Raw genomic sequence first — 18,884 nt, forward strand, 5'->3', positions numbered from 1 at the left:
TCAAAGCTTCTTTTTTCCAATGCAATTCATGAACCCTCTTTCGATGCAAGTTTAGCTATTATTTGAATATGGTCATGTAGTTTCTTGAAGTTGCTGTTCCAAGGCTACACTTCTATATCCATTTACCTGGGAGCAGGGATGGAGAAGAAATTCAATTTTGTTTGCATTGTACCTAATTTGCATTTCTCAAGGCAACACATGAACCAAAATGCACCCGTCCCCCAGATTTTAGCCATCCTATGAAATTTGTACTTCTGTGAAGTTTGCAATGCAGTTCTCTGGTCAAGTAATGTGTACACACCAAAATGTACACACGAGGATAATGTGTGCATAAAATACGTATATTAGAAAATAACACACAAAAATGCATTATACAAGGGGAAATTGCTTGAAAAATATGCACCTTAACAAACTCGCATACATAACTTTTTATTAGGAGAAATTCACACTAAAATGCTGACATTTTTTCATAACGATCTGAAAAATAAAACCTCACAAAGTACTGCAGAAATATGAAGAACTCAGTTTAAGATTAGGAAAATGAGAAAATGAGAGAAAGCAGAAAGGACAGCTTTGTCCATCCCTATCCAGGAATAAGCTCAACTGAACCCAAAGAGACTTACTGCTGAGAAGACATGTATAGGATTGCACTGTAAGCTTTTCCTCCCCATGACTTGTTATTAAACATAATAAGAGACTTTGAGATTTGGCAGCTCCTGTAATAACATATGCAAGACCTTACATACAGTATCAACTGCCTGGCTGTAGCCTAGAATGACGTCAAATGTCTCACGAGCACTGATTGGCTCCAACCTTGCAAAAACATTTAAATGTTGCCCTGCAGATGATTTTAGAATGGAGAGCAAATTGCTTCGATTTTCAGTCTTAAGTTGTTTCCCCCCCTCATCCCATCTCAGGATCCCAAGAATGCTTCCCCACATTTAAGAGGTAATTCTATTTCATATGACTCCCCTTCATTTTGATTTTTGAAATTTGCGTTTTACTTTGCTAAAGAGCGTAATGGTTGATTAACTGAGAAAGGAACAACAAGCAATCAGTGACCGCGTTATGTATTAATTGATGTGTCATTTTTTTTCATTACTTTGCAAATACTGTGCAGCAAAATAGATATTGCTTTAGATTTAAAATCATAATAATAACAACAGCACAGTCCAATCAGAGTTATGTGACAAGTCCCACTGATTCCGACAGGAGAGATTTAAACATTCATCCATGGGACCTACTAATTTAAGAATAAATCCAATTGAACTCAGTGGGGCATACTTCTGTGTAGACAGGTATAGGTTTGCACTGTAAATCGATGTTTAAAAAGGCAGTGGGGACCCAATCCAACATGCAGTTGGGGCTATCTAAAAGCGAAAATTCTTAGGTATGGCTTTTGCCATGCTTCCTTTGCTGTATCAACTTTGCAAATGTCAGTAATTTGCCTTTTTTATTTAAACTGTTTGAAAACAAGGATGGTTGGTGATGTGATGTAATGTTTCTTGGGATTTTGTTGTAATGTATATTGCCTGATCTTCCCAATGCCTATTGTGTATGATACAAAATATTTAGATTTTTTCACTGTGTTTTGAGATTTGGAACCCAATTCTGTTTTAAAATATTAATAAAGCTTGTTACTTCTATCTATATGGTACGGTGGTACCTCGGGTTACAAAAACACTTCAGGTTACAGATTCCGCTAACCCAGAAGTAGTACCTTGGGTTAAGAACTTTACCTCAGGGTGAGAACAGAAATCGGCCGCCACCAGCCGCCAGCAGGAGGCCCCATTAGCTAAAGTGGTACCTCAGGTTAAGAATGGTTTCAGGTTAAGAACAGACCTCTGGAACGAATTAAGTTCGTAACCAGAGGTACCACTGTAATGTGTTCATTTTTGAATCTAAAAGATGGAGTTGTCCACAGTAGCAGATCTGATGTGGAACTTCTGCTGGGGGTAAATGTGCATAAATGTCCCTAGGGGCATGTGTTAATCTCTTCTGCGTGATCTGTAGATTTTGCAATGTTCTACTTATGCAAGATCTCTTAGGCTCGCAGACTAGAGAGGCTAAACTTCTACTCCAGTTGTGGACTTACTTTCTCTGTGGGGCAGGGTGTGGGGTGTGAACAGTGCCGGATTTACGTATAAGCTAAACAAGCTATAGCTTAGGGCTCCACTCTCTTGCCCCCCACAAAATATACTTCTTCTTAATTGTATCTCACTATGAATATACTTTTTCTTAATTGTATTTCAGTTCAACAATTACTTTGATAAAATACATATTTTGTTATGTGCAAATGACTTTAGGTACCTATAACAGTGGTACCTTGGTTTACAACCATAATCTGTTCCAGAGGTCCGGTTGTAAACCAAAACAGGTTGTAACCCAAGGAGTGCTTTCACCAATTGGGCCTCAATAAAAGGCGGAGGTTATAATAATAAAAAAATGGGTTGTAATCCAAAAAAAGGGACACGCACTTCCGGGTTTGACGTGGTTGTAATCCAAAACAGTTGCAAACCAAGGTACCACTGTAGGTCCATAAATTACCATATAGCATATATGTAACAGAAAAAACAGCGACAATTTGTTGTTGACAAAGGACAGCTGGACATATAAAAGGCCCCATTACCTTCAGCAGGGCCTCATCAAACCTAAATCTGACCCTGGGTGTGAAATAGCAGAGGCATCATATCTTCCTCTGCCTTTTCTGGGAATATATTTATCAGACACTGTATAGTCTTATGTACCTACTACATCCAGGTAACAAGTGCATTTACCTGAATGGAATCAAACCAATGAAAATACATGGGTCAGATGACACATACTCAAAGCCATGTCATCAATAGACTCAGAGTGCCCAGAGTGGCTGGGGCAACCCAGTCAGATGGATGGGGTGCAAATAATAACCATTATTTAAAGGAGGCAACCATCAATTGGCTGTAAATGCCATTTCAGAAAAGGTAAAAAGACAAGAAATTAAACAAGTTATGGAATTATGAACTGGGTGTCAGCCACTGAAGGTGCCTGGGTGAGAGAGTTTCAGTTGGTCCTCCAGATGTCAACTCCAAGGCAAGAGAAGTGTGTGGCGACAGACTGGCCGCTGTGGAGATTGAGCTTTCTGGCAGTCCACTTTATGGAATGGGGGAGGGACTTGGGCCACCCCCCCTCAACCCTGCTTCCTATTGAAGTCATGGCTCACTTCTGTAATTACTGGGGTTTTTCATTATCTGTATTGTTGCTTTATACTATTATCCTGCACATTTTTAAACAGTATACCACCTTGGGGACAGAAAGGAAATTCGTAAATTGTTGTATAACTAGTAAATGAACAACCATGGCTGAAATGGGTTATTATGCTACACATATATAATAGCAGCGCTGTCTCTGAGTTCAGAGCAGCTTAAAATTGTATGGGGCAACTCCAGCCAGAGTCTTAATAGCACAAGGATGGAAGAATGAAGAAAGCCCGACAAAAGATCAGTGGCAAGGGAAATTGATGGACTATGCGGAGTTGGCGAAATTGACGTACAAACTGCGTGACAAGAACAACTGTGACTTTAAAGAAGAATGGGAACCTTTTACAAAGTACTTAAAAACAACAACAAATTGAACTGGACTCCTTGGCAGGTTTTGAATAAACATACACAAATTTATTGTTGCTAATATAATAGATGGATAACTGAAGCATCTTTACATTTTTGCAACATGCAGAGAATAATATGTATTAAAAAATCAGAGAGAGAAGCTGAGGGAAGTCGTAGGGGGGAGGGGGAGGGTATGTGGGGGAGGGAAGGGGAAAATGGGGGAAAATATAATGAAGATGATTTGTTGGAATAATTTGTTATGTGAAAACAGTTAAATTTTAAAAACAACAAACTGTGTGGGGCAACTCAGCCCACACTCTAGAATGTGTGCATGCATGCACACACATGCATGAGAGAGAGAGAATGTCTTATATGTGGGACATACAATAAAGTTAATTCAGGAAGGATTCCACACACATGGGGAAGGAGACAGAACTTCCTACAGCCTGCCAGGTCCAGGACAGTCAGTGGGGGAAGAGTTGGGTGTCTTCTCCCCCCCCCTTCCTTCCCGGTATAACTTTCTTGATCGCCACCCTCCTGTTGCTTTCAGCAGGAGGAAAATACCCATGCCAGCTGCAAGCCAGAGGAGTAATGGTGATGGACCTTTCTGCCACCCCAATGAGGCACTTTCCACTAACAGGGGAGGGGGGGAATTCACAGGATCAAGCAGCCCCACAGCAGACAGGCTGGAAAGATACAGCTGCTCCCTAAAGCATTATTTAGCAGAAAACTATTGCAGTGGTGGCGGCGGCGCTGTGGGTTAAACCACAGAGCCTAGCGCTTGCCGATCAGAAGGTCGGCGGTTCGAATCCCCGCAACGGGGTGAGCTCCCATTGCTTGGTCCCTGCTCCTGCCAACCTAGCAGTTTGAAAGCACGTCAAAGTGCAAGTAGATAAATAGGTACTGCTCTGGCGGGAAGGTAAACGGCGTTTCCGTGCGCTGCTCTGGTTCACCAGAAGCGGCTTAGTCATGCTGGCCACATGACCCGGAAGCTGTATGCCGGCTCCCTCGGCCAATAAAGTGAGATGAGCACCGCAACCCCAGAGTCGGTCACGACTGGACCTAATGGTCAGGGGTCCCCTTTACCTTTTTATTGCAGTAGTGGAGAACAGCTGGCCCTCCAGATGTTGTTGCAGCCCCAGCTTGCATGGCCTATTACATGCTGCAGAGGAAATTTGGAACACACAACTCTTGGGGTCTCGCAGGTGGCTCTAATGAGCGATTTTTGGGGACCGTGCTCTCGTGAGAGCCAAAACGGGACATCCCAGGATCCAGTCAGAGGCTGGGATGGCTTCTGTAATTCTGAGATGCCCTGTTGAGGTGTATGTAATAATTAGGGGTGACAGGAGTTGGAGTCCATCCTCACCTGGAGGTTCACAGCTTCCCCACCCCTGTGCTTGGCAATTATAAAAAAATAACTGTTCTGCGTTTCTCTCAGGTGTCGTTTGTGGGGTGTCTTCTTACGCAGTGCAGTTCTGAGGCTCCATGGTAAAGGAGACGACGTTTTCAAGACATAGTCAACATCAGGTATGCCTGGATCTGTTTGCTGAGGTATACCAAAATCTGTTCCTGCTTCACTTCCAACTATTCTACGTATCTTAGAACTAGGCTATGTCAGTCTTCCATAACCTGGTGTCTTAGGTAGGTTTGTATTAACATGCAGGCCACACAAATGTCTCTTCCACCCCTAGGCATGTAACCAGAATGAAGACTAGGCTGCTGATTTGCAGTAAAGAACGTCTGAAGATGCCCACTCTTAAAATTATTGCATGATAAAATCAAGGCAGTGTGCTAAAATGAATGGCCCAATATATGTGATGGACTATTGATTCTGTGTATGTTTTTTTTATAGGCTGGAAAAGGTGAAGGATGAAGCTAACCCTCCTGTATCTTTGCCTCATGGGCACAGCTTTTGGCATGTCGGTGAGCATTTCAGACCCAGCCAATTTGCTAGGCCTCTCCCCTTTTTAATTTTCCTCTGTGTGATCACTCAGACCACTTTTTCTTTCTTTCTACCATAGCTGCGCAAACCCCGTAAGGCGGGATTTGGAAGTAAGAGTGAAGAAGTAAGTAAATTCCCTTCCATTTTTCTCCTTCAACCAGATTTATCCAGCTCTGTATTTCCAGGGGCTACTCTGTCCCCCAATAATCCAAGCCCCTTGCAGGTGGTTCAGTCTGTTTCAGCTAGTAAACACTGCTTCATCGTAATGGAGCACCCTGACTCAGAGATGGCCAAAGCCAGAGGTGAATAAAGGGGAAGGACCATAGCGGCAGAGAAAGTCTGAGATTCAATCATTGGTATATCCAGGGCTGAATCTACAGAGATATTAGAAAATACGCTGCTTTTTTTAAAAAACGTAAAATATATATGGAATTTGCCATTAGCTCACCAGCGCCACCTAAGGTAACATTTGTATAATGCACTTAAAACATTATATTTCCAGCTGTATAGCTGAGTCCTAAGTATGGCTAGGAAAAAACCCTGCCTGAAATTCTGGAGAGTCCAACTCACCTCTGTTCCGAAGCATTGTACAGTGGTACCTCGGGTTAAGTACTTAATTCATTCCGGGGGTCCGTACTTAACCTGAAACTGTTCTTAACCTGAAGCACCACTTTAGCTAATGGGGCCTCCTGCTGCCGCCGTGCCGCCAGAACACGATTTCTGTTCTCACCCTGAAGCAAAGTTCTTAACCTGAAGCACTATTTCTGGGTTAGCGGAGTCTGTAACCTGAAGTGTATGTAACCTGAAGCGTATGTAACCCGAGGTACCACTGTATATACACCCCAATCCCAAAGAGAAGCAACAGTCTCACACACTCTCTTATGCAAACATTTCCCCCTGATGAACTCAACATCTGGCAGCATTAGAGTGGCCAAGTGAAAAACAGAACAGGACATGACTCTTGTACCTTTATTTGTTGTGTAGAAGACTGAAACTCAGCTGGTGTAGCTTGTCAGGTTGGGGGGGGGGTTGAGCCCTGCCTTCCTTTACCCCTGTCCACCCTAGGCAGAATTCTTCCATGCCTGGCTTCAAATTTGCCCATTTCAAGTTTGTCTGTGTACAGCTGTAGTTCTCAGCTTATTGCCTAGGGCTGGGTCAGCAAACTTTTTCAGCAGGGGGCCAGTCCACTGTCCCTCAGACTTTGTGGTGGCCAAACTATATTTTTTGGGGGGAGAGGGATGAACGAATTCCTATGCCCCACAAATAACCAAGAGATGCATTTTAAATAAAACACATTCTACTCATGTAAAAACATGCTGATTCCTGGACCACCCGCGGGCAGGATTTAGAAGGTGATTGGGCCGGATCTGGCCCCCGGGCCTTAGTTTGCCTACCCATGGTCTAGGCAGCTCTGAAAACAAGTGAGGTTCAGCAGGCTTAGAAAATAATTTATCACTTCCAGCATTTTGAAATGACTGACAGGATGCAGGCCAGGGATAATTTACCCTCTCTCAGTGCTAGTGAAGCCAATGGGACTAGAATCAAGTTTATTCAATTGAAAACCGGTTCTGTTTAAATACTGTTGTTCACAGAGAGCCAGATTCAAATGAAACAGAGTCTGACAGGTATATTTCTTCACAGATGATGCAGTTTGGTCCATTTGGCTACATGAATTCCCCACAAGTAAGTTCACTCTTTTCTTGGTTCTTGAAAAATACACTTTCTATACTTCAGAGGATAGCTCAGTCAGTAGACCATGAGGCTCTTAACCTTAGGGTTATGGGTTCAAGCCCAACATTGGGCAAAATATTTCTTCATTGCAGAGAGTTAGAATAGATGATGCCTTTCAACTCTGTTATTCTATGATTTTATTACATGTTTTTATTATTATTTCTTTATTATTTGTACCGCACCCATCTGACTGGGTTGCCCCAGCCACTCTGGGCAGCTTCCAACATATATTTAAAAACATGTATATCCTGCCTTGCCACTAAGGATCTCCTTCATGGCTTTCCTTCAATTTATGCTCACAACAACCCTGTGAGGTACGGTTGAGGGAGACCCAAGGCCATCCAGCGAACTTCATGGCAGAGAAGGTATCTGAACCCAGTGGCGTAGCGTGGGGGGTGCAGGGGGGGCCGGCTGCACCGGGCGCAACATCTGGGGGTTAGGGTTAGGGGGTGCAAATCCACGGGTTAGGGGGTGCAAATCCACGGGTTAGGGCGCGCAAATTACTTGCCTTGCCCCGGGTGCTGACAACCCACGCTACGCCACTGTCTGAACCTGGGTTTCACTGGTCTTAGACCAAAACTCCAATCAGAAATGCTATCTCACCATGTGCTGCTTTTATTTCTCTTTTAATCACATTTCAGCTGGCTCATTTGGCAGCTTCTTTATATGGCTACCGCTCGGGTTTCCCGCAGATGTTCCCCCAGCAGCCTATGTTGCCCCAGCAGAGATTTTTCCTCTGGCCACAGCAGACACCAGTGCATCAAGTCGCCAGGCTGCCTCCACGCCAACCTCACCAAACTCCAGTGGCCAGGCAGCCGAACATCAGGCCAAGGCCGCAGTTAAAACCACAACATCCGAGGCGTCCGCAGCCACAACCACGATTACAGCCGCCACCAAAGCAGCCTCAAAATACCTACCCTTCTCAGACTCACCAACAAGTGCTGGTTCATCAACCCCAAAGGGGGAAGCAGCAACAGCCTCAGGTAAACAAGCAAGTTTGATCTGGGGGGGAATTGCTCCAATGTCCCCGGCATTTCACCGTCTGCCAGTGCAAGGGATCAGCAGGGACGGCCCTATCATTAGCCAGAATGAGGGATATGCTTCAGGCAGCAAATGTTGTAGGGCAGCAGTGGAAGCCACACACACACCTACTTCCCTCTGTTGGAGGACAGAGCTGTGAGTTCCACACAACCTTTCCTGAAACTCCTAATATAATTGGTTTTGCTCAGGTGGGTGGTGGATCATGCTGTCCCATTGAAGTAAGAGCCGGCTGCCAGTCCAGTCAGCTTCTGTACATGGACCAGGGCTGAGAGGAGGTGCCATATTGACCTTTGCCTCAGGCAACAATATGTCTTGGGTCAATCCTTGCCTTCAACCCTTACTCCCATCGCTGCATTTCCAGGCCAGGGAAAGAAGCTGCAAATTTTTTACTTGTCACAAAATGTTAAGGTGACCCCTTGGCCTACTTTACGGTGGAGCGTCCTATATTTGAAGGCATTCTCTATTTGAAGGACTGCTCTGCCCGTATATGGGTTAAAAATAAAGAACCCCAAGATGGGAGAGCTGTGGCCTTGAAATTAGTATTTGGATGGCAGACTGAGCTGGCACCAATGTCACTTAGTCACAGTCTTCCTGCTATGGGGAGATTCACTTTCTTCCTATGCAAATTACAAAAATTATGTCTAAATTGTGCCCACGCATAAGTGGCCACCCTAAAGACACAGGAAAAAGACACAGGTGGCGACCCTAGTTTTCATTTTTAGGCTATGATTATAGGACATACGCATCAGAAAGGAGGGGTATATGGGGAAGAAAAATGAGAGCATGTGACGTATTGCACATGTGCCAGCACTGGACTGTACACACCATACGTTTAAAGCACATTTCCCCCCACAAAGCATCCCAGAAACTGTAGTTTGTTAAGGGCGCAGTGTGGGGGTAAACTACAGTTCTCATGTTTCTTTCGGGAAGGGTGCATGTCTTAAATGTATGGTGTGAACACAACCTTAGTTTGGGGCATTTTCCACGTTAAAGGGAATATGTGTTATGTGTTATGTGTTATGTGGTGTCAGGCAAACCAACAGAACAGACGCTACTCTCAGTAGTCATTTTAGCAAAAAAATGATAGCTGGAAATGTACCGTATTTTTCGCCCTATACGATGCACTTTTTCCCCTCCAAAAATGAAGGGGAAATCTGGGTGTGTCCTATGGGGCGAATGCAGGCTTTCGCTGAAGCTTGGAGAGCGAGAGGGGTCGGTGAGCACCGACCCCTCTCGCTCTCCAGGCTTCAGGAACACATCCGCAGCCTACTTCCCAGAGCGCCCGGCACTTCGGGAACACATCCGCAGCCTAGGCAGCCCTGTGGGAGTTCCTGCCACCCGACGCGAGGGGCGCCCTGAAGCAGAGCGCCCCGCCCTCCGGGCAGACATCCGCAGCGTGTTGGAGCCCTGCGGGAGTTCCCCACAGGGCTCCCCACGCTGCGGATAGCAGCCTGCCACCCGGCGCAAAAAGCGCCCTGAAACAGAGCGCCCAACCCGCTGGGCAGACATCCACAGTGTGTTGGAGCCCTGCAAGAGTTCCCCGCAGGGCTCCCCACGCTGCAGATAGCAGCCTGCCACCCAGCGCAAGAGGCGCCCTGAAGCAGAGCGCCCCACCCACCGGGCAGACATCCGCAGCGTGTTGGAGCCCTGCGGGAGTTCCCTGTAGGGCTCGCCATGCTGTGGATAGCAGCCTGCCACCCCGTGCACCCCCTGTGCCCGCGCGCCCCGCCGCCGGACAGACATCGGCCAGCCCCACAAGCTCGGGGGACAGCAAGGAGGCACAGCGCCGCCATCCCACTGTTCCTCAACCTTGTTCGGTTTCCTCGACCTGGTTTTGGGGGGGAAATAAAGGAAATTTCCCCCCTTTATTCCCCCCCCCAAAAAACTAGATGCGTCCTATGGGACGGAGCGTCCTATGGGACGAAAAATACGGTAGGTGGAATCACACTATTCTTTTTTATTGTAATCATTACATAGTGACTGGTTGTTGTTTTTTTGCAGGGAGTGTTAGATTTTGTCATAATGACACCTTCTCTTTCCCTCTCCAGGTATTCCCAACACAGCAACATTTTCCTTGGTACTTCCCTCAGGTGAACGGATGTTCCTTGTTTTACACACAGAGAGAACTTTTAAGGGCCACAGTTGTGGGGTATTTTGTTTTGTTTTGTTTTTGATTAGAAAGGACTTCTGATTAATTGGCCAGCAGATCTCTCCTTAAAATAAAAATACTTCTAAGTTAAATTCTTCTAAATTCACAGGTGGAAGATGCTTTCTCAGGGCAGCCAAAGCTTCCTCCTCTCAAACATGGGAGGAAGTGCTCAGAAACTCATTTTGGCATTAAGCGGTATATTGATGGATTCATTAATATCATTAACTGCCAATAATCATACTTTTGAAAATGATCCCCATTGAGACATGTATGTACCTTATCTGAAAGAATGCCTACCCCCTCAGCACCGTCGTTGAGTCAATACTGTATGCAGATTGAACTGATCACTGAAAACTCACATGGTTAATCTACTAAGATTTCTTCAATAGATTTGTTGCCAGACCACGACAACATTGGTCCAATGCACGCTTCCTCACAGATCTTTGTGATTTTTGTTTACATAGGAACAGTAGCGAACCACCGATAAATCAGAAACCACGCCTGTGGTTGGGTGATTTTGAGGAGATTCCATGTAAAAATTATGCAGTTCCATTATGATCCATGTTTTTGTACCATGAAAAGACTGGGAAACACCAGATCTGTGGTTCTTATGGTAGAGTCAACAGGTGCCAAAATGATCTTTCATGTGATTAGGGGTGGAAGGAAGAATCCCTGAAAAACTTGAGCAGAATCAGGGGGCTGCATTTTTTTTTGGATCGTTGTGACTCCTAGCTCTCTCCCCATTCTCTCTTATCTTCTTGGTCACTCTGATGCTGTTCAGATGCTCTGATCTCTGAAAAGCGGAAGTGGGAATTGGTGCTGACCTGCTGGGAGCCTGAAGGGCCCTGCCCTGCTTCTCTCCACCTGACTTGGGGTGGGGTCCGACAGGCTCCAGAAAGGAGTGCTGCTGCTGCTCAGCAGAGAGAGCCCCATTTTTGTTTTGTTTGTTTTTTAAAAAATGCTTTTATTTTTTATCTATGTCATTTTAAATTGTGATTGATATTAATGCGCCAGAAGCGGTTTAGTCGTGCTGGCCACATGACCCAGAAAGCTGTCTGTGGACAAACGCCAGCTCCCTCAGCCTGAAAGCGAGATGAGCGCCGCAACCCCACACTCTCCTTTGAGTGGACTTAACCCTCCAGGGGTCCCTTTACCTTTCTAACCTTTTTACCTAGATTTTATGATTTATGTGGAAATTGTTTTCCATTTGGTTGTGTACTTTTTGATGTGTTTTATTTATAGTGTATGACTTTTGTTATGTTGGTAATTACGTAAATCTTGTCATGTTGTAAGCCGCCTTGATCACTGTTTTAACTGTGGAAAGGCAGCTTACAAATAAAAGAGTGGATGATGAATGGAATTGCTGCCCTTTCCTCATTAAACTACAATTATGCTAACGTGGCTGTTTTTCTTCTGCATTGTAGATGTTTGGTCATGGAGGCTTCCAACAGCAACCATTTGGTCCAAATCAGGGAGTAAGATATTCCATTTAAAGGCTTGGGGGTAGTGGGGACAATTTTGGGGACCACTTACGGTAGCTCTATCCCATAGCTAAAGTGGCTTGTTTAATCAGGAATGATTGATTGACAATGCCTTTGTCTGAATTAGTATCTCCATGGGCTGCTAGGGATTGTGTTTTATTCTTAAGATTATGGTTGTTTTAATTGTGTTGTTGTGGTTCTGAAAAAGTTATAAAAATAAATAAACAAGCCCTGTGAAACTAATATAGATGCATACAGTCAGTGGCGTAGCGTGGGGGGTGCAGGGGGGGCCGGCCGCACCGGGCGCAACATCTGGGGGTTAGGGTTAGGGGGTGCAAATCCACGGGTTAGGGGGCGCAAATTACTTGCCTTGCCCCGGGTGCTGACAACCCACGCTACGCCACTGCATACAGTGAATCCAAAATGCTGTTGATTCTTCCATTAGAAACATAAAGAAATGAATTCAGTAGAACAAAGGGGGAAGAAGTTAAGCACTTTTTGTAGTGTGGTGGGTGGGTTTGAATCTGTCCCTCATTATTCATCAGATAGCTCATGTCTCAGAAGCGAGGGAGAACCTTGCAAATTTCAACACATCATGTGTGCTTAGACACTGGTCTTTATGTTTTAGAATAGCTAAGCAATCTAATTTCTATGCCCTCCCCGCAAAGTCTATCCAAACTTACTTGGTTTTCTTTTTCTCCAGCGTATGCCATTTGGACAGCCACCTGCCAGCAATGAAGAAGGGGTAAATACAATTTGATATAATTGGGATGGTGTGAGCTAAACTATATATGAAGCTGCAGGAAAGAGGACTTCTAAGGCATCCTTCTACATTCTCCTGCTATAATGTTCACTTGGGAGCCCTCCCTCCCCTTGACCTTCAGGAAGGTCAGGATGCACCGACCACATGGCTTTAAAGTTTCCTGATTCTAGTGCTCAGGACTGCTGAGTGATGAATGCAGCTCTGAGGTCAAGGCCTTTAACCCACAGTTAAAATAACTTTTATAATTCTATTAACAATAACATTTCATTCACAATTGCTAGTAATTTTATTGTATTGGGTGGTATCAAACTATTTTACTCTCTTAATTTATTTGCAGACCCCCTATTATGGATATGGCTACCTTGGGATGGGAGGCAGACCTCCGTATTCTGAAGAAATGCTTGAGCAAGACTTTGAAGAGGCAAAAGAAAAAGAAACCCCAACAGCTGATCCTGCAACCAACTCGACGGTCTTGGAAACAAATTCAACCATCTCTAATCAACCAAGCCAGGCAGCGAATGGCACTTCTTCTGGGCTCAGTTCAGCAGGCAATGGGGCTAATTCGCCAGGCCTTGAGAGGAACTTGCTCAGTGGAAACGGGATCCCAACACCGTCACCCACAGCTCATGTGTCGGCAAGGAACGGAGCAACATGGAATGGCATTGATCCCTCAAGTCAAAGGCCTCCATCTCCAGATGTCAATGCCATTCAAAGCTTTCCTTCAGGGGGCCAACAACCCCCAGGGTATGGTGCACATGTCTATAATCCCCAACCAGATATGGGAGATACAAGGCACAATGCTTTGATTTCTAGAGGAAACCCCTCTACCCAAACTGAAAACCCAACAAATTCCTTGACTTATGGAGAGTACTCTAACCACAGAGGCAATCTCCAGAATACAAACAGCAACCCTCCCTCAGTAAACAATAGACCTAACTTATATGAGCAACAAGGGCAACCCCATTATCTTGAGAGGAACCCATCAGGTCAAAGAGAAAGAGTGCCTTTTCCTAGTTCTGATCCACAAGGCCAGTGGAATAAAGTTCCAGTCTACAGGGATAATGGTCTAAATCATTCTCCATCTGAAGGCCGTTCCCTGGATCCACAGTTTAATACAGAAGGACGAGTTGAGGATGTCTATAATGAAAGAGAATACACTGAACGGCATCAGCCTTCTGGAATGCATCAAACAAGCACATTTTCCCATCAGGAAGCTTTCTCAGCCACAAGCAGAACTCCATTTGAAAGAGAAGCCCGGCGGTATGAGTGGAAGGAGAAGCCCTTTATTCATCCAGATCGCGAAAGAGAACAATTTCAATCTTCACAAAACCGGAGGTGGAACAACCAAGAAGATCCACAGGTCTTCCGAGATGCTCCTCCCAGGTATAACTCGATGTATTCATCTAGTTCTTTTCAACGAACGGGACATGCTGCTTACTCTGAAAGGGATCTCAATGGCCAACAAACCCATTCCTTTTATCCCAGAGGATGGGAGGATAGAGAACATTCACCCACAATGAGCCCAGCAAACCAAAGAGAAAGTCCACCATATTCTCCAGATTTGCCTTCAGATCAGATGCAAAGAAACACCTATCACAGAAACGTTCTGCAGGAGCGTGAACCCTATCCCAGGCAAAACCCATGGACCCAAGAAAAACAGGTGCTTGACCTTGACAGAGAGTACAGAAACCCTCCATACAATCCAACTCAACACCATGCATATCCAAAATATTCTATGGAGAATCCAGCCAACCAAAGAAGTAATTTGCCATATGAGGAAATTAACCGGTGGACTCCAGAAGAACATTCTCCAGTTCGTGGTGCAGAAAGATTGAGACAAACGGAAAACACCCCATATCGCTTGAACAATGCATTCGGACCCAGAGAAAGGAATCTGGAGAACCAAGCACCACATTCTCCATTACAAAGCGGCACTCTCCTCCAAAGGAGACCACAGTATCCCGAAAGAGATGTTTGGGTCCCCCAAATGGTGGGCCCATCTGTTCCGAAAGAAACTTCGCCCTACTTTAATACCTACCCCACAGACTTCAGGAAAAGCCCAGCGCAGGCTGAAGACCCAGAGGCAGCCATGCATGGGAGAGCACCAATCTCCAGTAGTGATATTGCAGAAAGAAGACATCATTCTGACACACTGAGATACCCAGGTGATTACCCAAGAGAACCCAGAACTGCCACCTCACACACAACTGACAGCCACCTGTGCTGTGCAGGTGACTCCCCAGTGCCAAGAGAGAACTTACTGGCACCACTGCAAAGTGCTCCTCGTTTCCAGTTTGCTTCATGGGAGCAAAAAGGAAGCTCGACATATCCAGAGAGCAACCATGCAAAGCATGCCAGGCATGCCCCTTACCCAGCCGGCATTCAGTCTAATCATAGGGATATTTCTCTAAAGACTGGGGAAACCAAATCACAGAGAGAAAACTTGGGTGCATTTGGAGAGGAAATAGCAGGCCTACAGACTGGTCCACCGTGCTCCAAATCACACCTAAGAAAACAGAATGAACCTGAAGCCAACTATGAAACTGGTCTACCTGCACCTAGGAACACACCTTGTTATGGAAGCAGCATCCGAGGTGATGGACACAATGTCCTTGCTTGGATCGTGGGGGAAAATCAGTCCAAAAGAGAATCTGAAAGGGCAGCTTCTATGAAGTTTGTTCCTGAAAATGTACCACCGCCACCTGAAGGGATCAGAAGTGCATCTCATGATGGTGAAGATGTTAGGAAAGGAGAACGCGCAGCACTTGGGTTCAAGAGGACTCCATGCTTTGGAAGCTGGTTAAAGCAGTATTTATCCAGCACGGGAGCTCCATCTGGTGATCAGCAGCACAATCAGTTTTATCCAGATAACCCATTGCCCACTAGGAAGCCAAACATCATGGTGCCACCTGTTCCACAGCCAATCTCTAGTACTGATCCATCTCATGATATAGAAGAAGCACCATTGAAATTCGGATCCCCGGGAGAAGAATTGGCTGAGCAAGCAAAGGAAAGGACACCGGACTGTTTACTGTTCCCAAACAAATGAAATGCTAAAGAACCTCCTTTTTTCAAGTTTGGAAAACAGCATCTCTAAAAAACGACAACGGCATGCTCATTCAGAGCACAGATGCAGGAAAATGAAACGTACTTAATTGCATAATTACAAAGAGGGGGAAATAACAGCTGAATTGTGTAGATAGTTTGTGCATGTGCATAATGTAGGTCATTTGGTATTTGGTTTATCAAACCTTGGCTGGCATTTCACCCTTCAACATTCTAACCTTCAACCTTTCTTCTGGTTTTCCGTAGGACTCAACTAAAATGGGCTCCTGAAACTCTCTAAAACCTAAGGTTACCAGATTTCCCCCCCAATAAATCAAGGGACACTTTTCAACTTCCCCATTCCAGGGATGGATTTTGTCAGGGGACTGATTTGTAAATCAAAGGACTGTCCCCGGGAAACGGGGATGTCTGGTAACCTTACTATAACCAGTTTGCAGAGGATGGTGAAATTCTTATTAATATATTTCGATTTATTATCTGCCTTCACCATCAGGTCCCAGGGCGGGTTACAATAATTTAAAATTCAATGTTAAAAACAATTTAAAACAAATTACAGCCATAGGGATAGGTGAGGGTGGGGAAGTTATTTCCCTAAATATTCTCTTTGGAAGCATGCATAATTCAAATGGAGAGAGAGAGAGAGAGAGAGAGAGAGAGAGAGAGAGAGAGAGAGAGAGAGAGATGGACTATGTAGTTCTGGCAAGCTTCTCCCCTTCAGACCTTCCCTCAACATGTTAGTAGTGTGGAACTGGTCTGAGATGTCACAATATGCCCATGTTGAGTGTGTGCAATCCTGCTGGCTCTCTGAATAGGGCCTTATGTATATGCACTAAGCCTTTTCCTTCCCTGCTGGTTTCACTTTGCACAATGCTTTTCAAAACGGCGACACCATCAACATTATGGAAACATCGGCACGGCTTTTCCTTACTGGGGCACAAATTACTTGTTTGAAACAAATGCAATCTTCCCCTTCTTTTCTGAACATTTACTTGACATTAAAGTGCATTTATTATGGACACTTTTCCTCCCTTCATGTCTGTGTGGCGCATTTTCCTGGTTCCATCTCTCATCACAGAAGATGCCAATTAAACTGTCACAAGTTTAAAGAAGTTCAGAATTCAAAACTGGCAGGGTTTAATGGTGCTCTTAAAATAGCATAATTAACCAGCTTCCAGGGAAAACAGCAGTCTCCGTCACTTCACCAGTGATATGATGTAATATAGTCCCGGAGACAGCAAAGTGGTTTAGTACTACCTTAAAGCCAATTAAATGTAAAAGGTGCTGATTTAATCCAACAATAGAAGTACCAGGATGTCAGGTTACATGGGGATAATGGTCCTCTCTGTCCTTCAGAAGGCAATTAAAATGTTATTTAAGCACACGGGACACTAAATGCACAGGAACACAGGAAACTGCCTACCGTATTTTTCGCTCTATAACACGCTCCCAACCATAACACGCACGTAGTTTTTAGAGGAGGAAAACAAGAAAAAAATATTCTAAATGAAACAGTGGATGTATGATTTTTGTGGTTCATGCTGTGGCCACAGACATGTGATCTGATGGTGAATTTGGGGTGACCCAGTGCAAAAATCCTGAGGATCCATGTGGACCCGTGCTTTGTAACCATGTTTTAAGTGGGGAGGGAAGGAAAAGCACTCAAGGGACAAGGAGCAGCGTGGGGGGTGTGGAGAAGGAGCTTTTCGGGGAGCTGAGCGGGGAGGAGGAAGGGAAAGAGCACTGTTGCTTTAAAGGTATACTTAAGGTATTTGCCCTGTGCTTGGGTTTTTTTTCCATTTAACAGTTTGCAGCCTTTTCCTTCCGCTCCTTGTTTTGAGGCAGAATAGATTTGAGCAAGTGAGGAGGACTTGGATTGTAGGGGATTCGCCATTAGCTGTGTAAAAGCGCTCCTCCTTGCAGCCTGAGTGATAAGCAGCCACCAGCAGCAATAGAATGGAGCACAAAAAAGAGATAGGGGCACTAGGACCCAGACAATGCTCAAATCTATCCTGCATGAAAACAAGCTGCTCAGTCCCAGCGGATCAGCTGAGATGCGGGGGATTTGCGAAGTTTTCCCCTCTCCCTCATCCCCAGCCTTTTTTTTTACTTCCTGGTTTTCACTGCGTGGCTCAGAGCTAGAGGTTGGTTTTATTTTGCTGCTGGTTGCTTAAATTTTATCTTTCCTGCTGTCCCTCTGCAGCCTCATTGCTCTGTTTAGAGAGCACGCAGACCTTTGCTAGCGTCTGTCCCTCCTCTGTGTCCGCTTTGCTGCCATGGCTCTCCTTCCCTCCCTCCTCCCTGGCTCCAGGTCACTTTAAAGCAAGCAAAGCGAGAGCCTCATAGAGCGTGTAAACGGCTCCCGCTTTGCTTGACTGACGGCAGCCATGGCTCCGATCCGTGCATTCGCTCCATAACACGCACAAGCATTTTCCCTTACTTTCTAGGAGCAAAAAAGTGCGTGTTTTGGAGCGAAAATTACGGTAATACATAGTCAGGGAGCTGGCCCATCTACCTAGCTATTGTCTGCTACAGTGACTGGTAGCATCTCTCCAGAGTCCTGGGCAGGTGTATTTCTCAGCAGATGTTGGGGACTGAACCTGGGATATTGGACATACCAAGTGTGTGCTTTGCCCCCGAGCTATGTGTACACAAACAGGATGGGCTGCAGTCTTGCACATGGTAACAACAATCCACACACTGAGCTGATTTCAATGGACTTAGTTAAACCTAAAGGTGGACAGGTCTAGCCTATTCTGCCTTGGATGTCTTGCATTAAGGCATTGTCCTTTTGATACATGTGGTCATGAACACACCTGCCCCAAGTAGAGAAACACAGCATGTGTTAGTAAGCAGTCAGACAGCTGGGAGCAGCCCCCCCCCCACAGAATGGAATGTTGATAAGGAGTTAGCAGAGAGTGGGAGGGTGAGAGGTCAGCTCGCTCAAGAAGCACAAGCAGACTTGCAAAGCAGGAGGAACAGCATAAGAGTCGACATATTTGAAAGGTATTAGACAGGAAGCAAATCCAGAAACGTAAGGGTCATAGGTTCAGGATATTCTGCAGAACCAGGAGGCATTCTTCAGAAGGGTCAACTGATTCATAAGCCGTGGATGTTTGCTTAGATGTCC

At 45.2% G+C, this 18,884-nt stretch overlaps 1 protein-coding gene across 1 annotated transcript; it reads left to right on the forward strand.

The window, feature by feature from the left end:
* Positions 1-714: 714 nt before the first annotated feature.
* Positions 715-17,170, forward strand: ENAM (enamelin). The gene is made up of 8 exons (XM_081175954.1): positions 715-948; positions 5,023-5,507; positions 5,606-5,650; positions 7,168-7,209; positions 7,899-8,240; positions 10,347-10,375; positions 10,557-10,642; positions 12,919-17,170. Exons 2-8 carry the CDS (start codon positions 5,454-5,456, stop codon positions 15,738-15,740), a joined length of 3,420 nt encoding a protein of 1,139 aa, XP_081032080.1. The 5' UTR covers positions 715-948; positions 5,023-5,453; the 3' UTR covers positions 15,741-17,170.
* The last annotated feature ends 1,714 nt before the right edge of the window (positions 17,171-18,884 follow it).

This window comes from Podarcis bocagei, assembly GCF_964188305.1.
Source record: "Podarcis bocagei genome assembly, chromosome: 17".
In the NCBI taxonomy this organism is placed as follows: Eukaryota; Metazoa; Chordata; class Lepidosauria; order Squamata; family Lacertidae; genus Podarcis; species Podarcis bocagei.

Bases quoted from the DNA above. Each gene is read 5' to 3' on its own strand.
- ENAM (XM_081175954.1), top strand. From the start codon at position 5,454: ATGAAGCTAACCCTCCTGTATCTTTGCCTCATGGGCACAGCTTTTGGC. The intron at 8,241-10,346 runs GTAAACAAGCAA...TTCCCTCTCCAG, and splicing joins GGAAGCAGCAACAGCCTCAG to GTATTCCCAACACAGCAACA. The intron at 10,643-12,918 runs GTATATTGATGG...TTTAACCCACAG, and splicing joins ACTCATTTTGGCATTAAGCG to TTAAAATAACTTTTATAATT.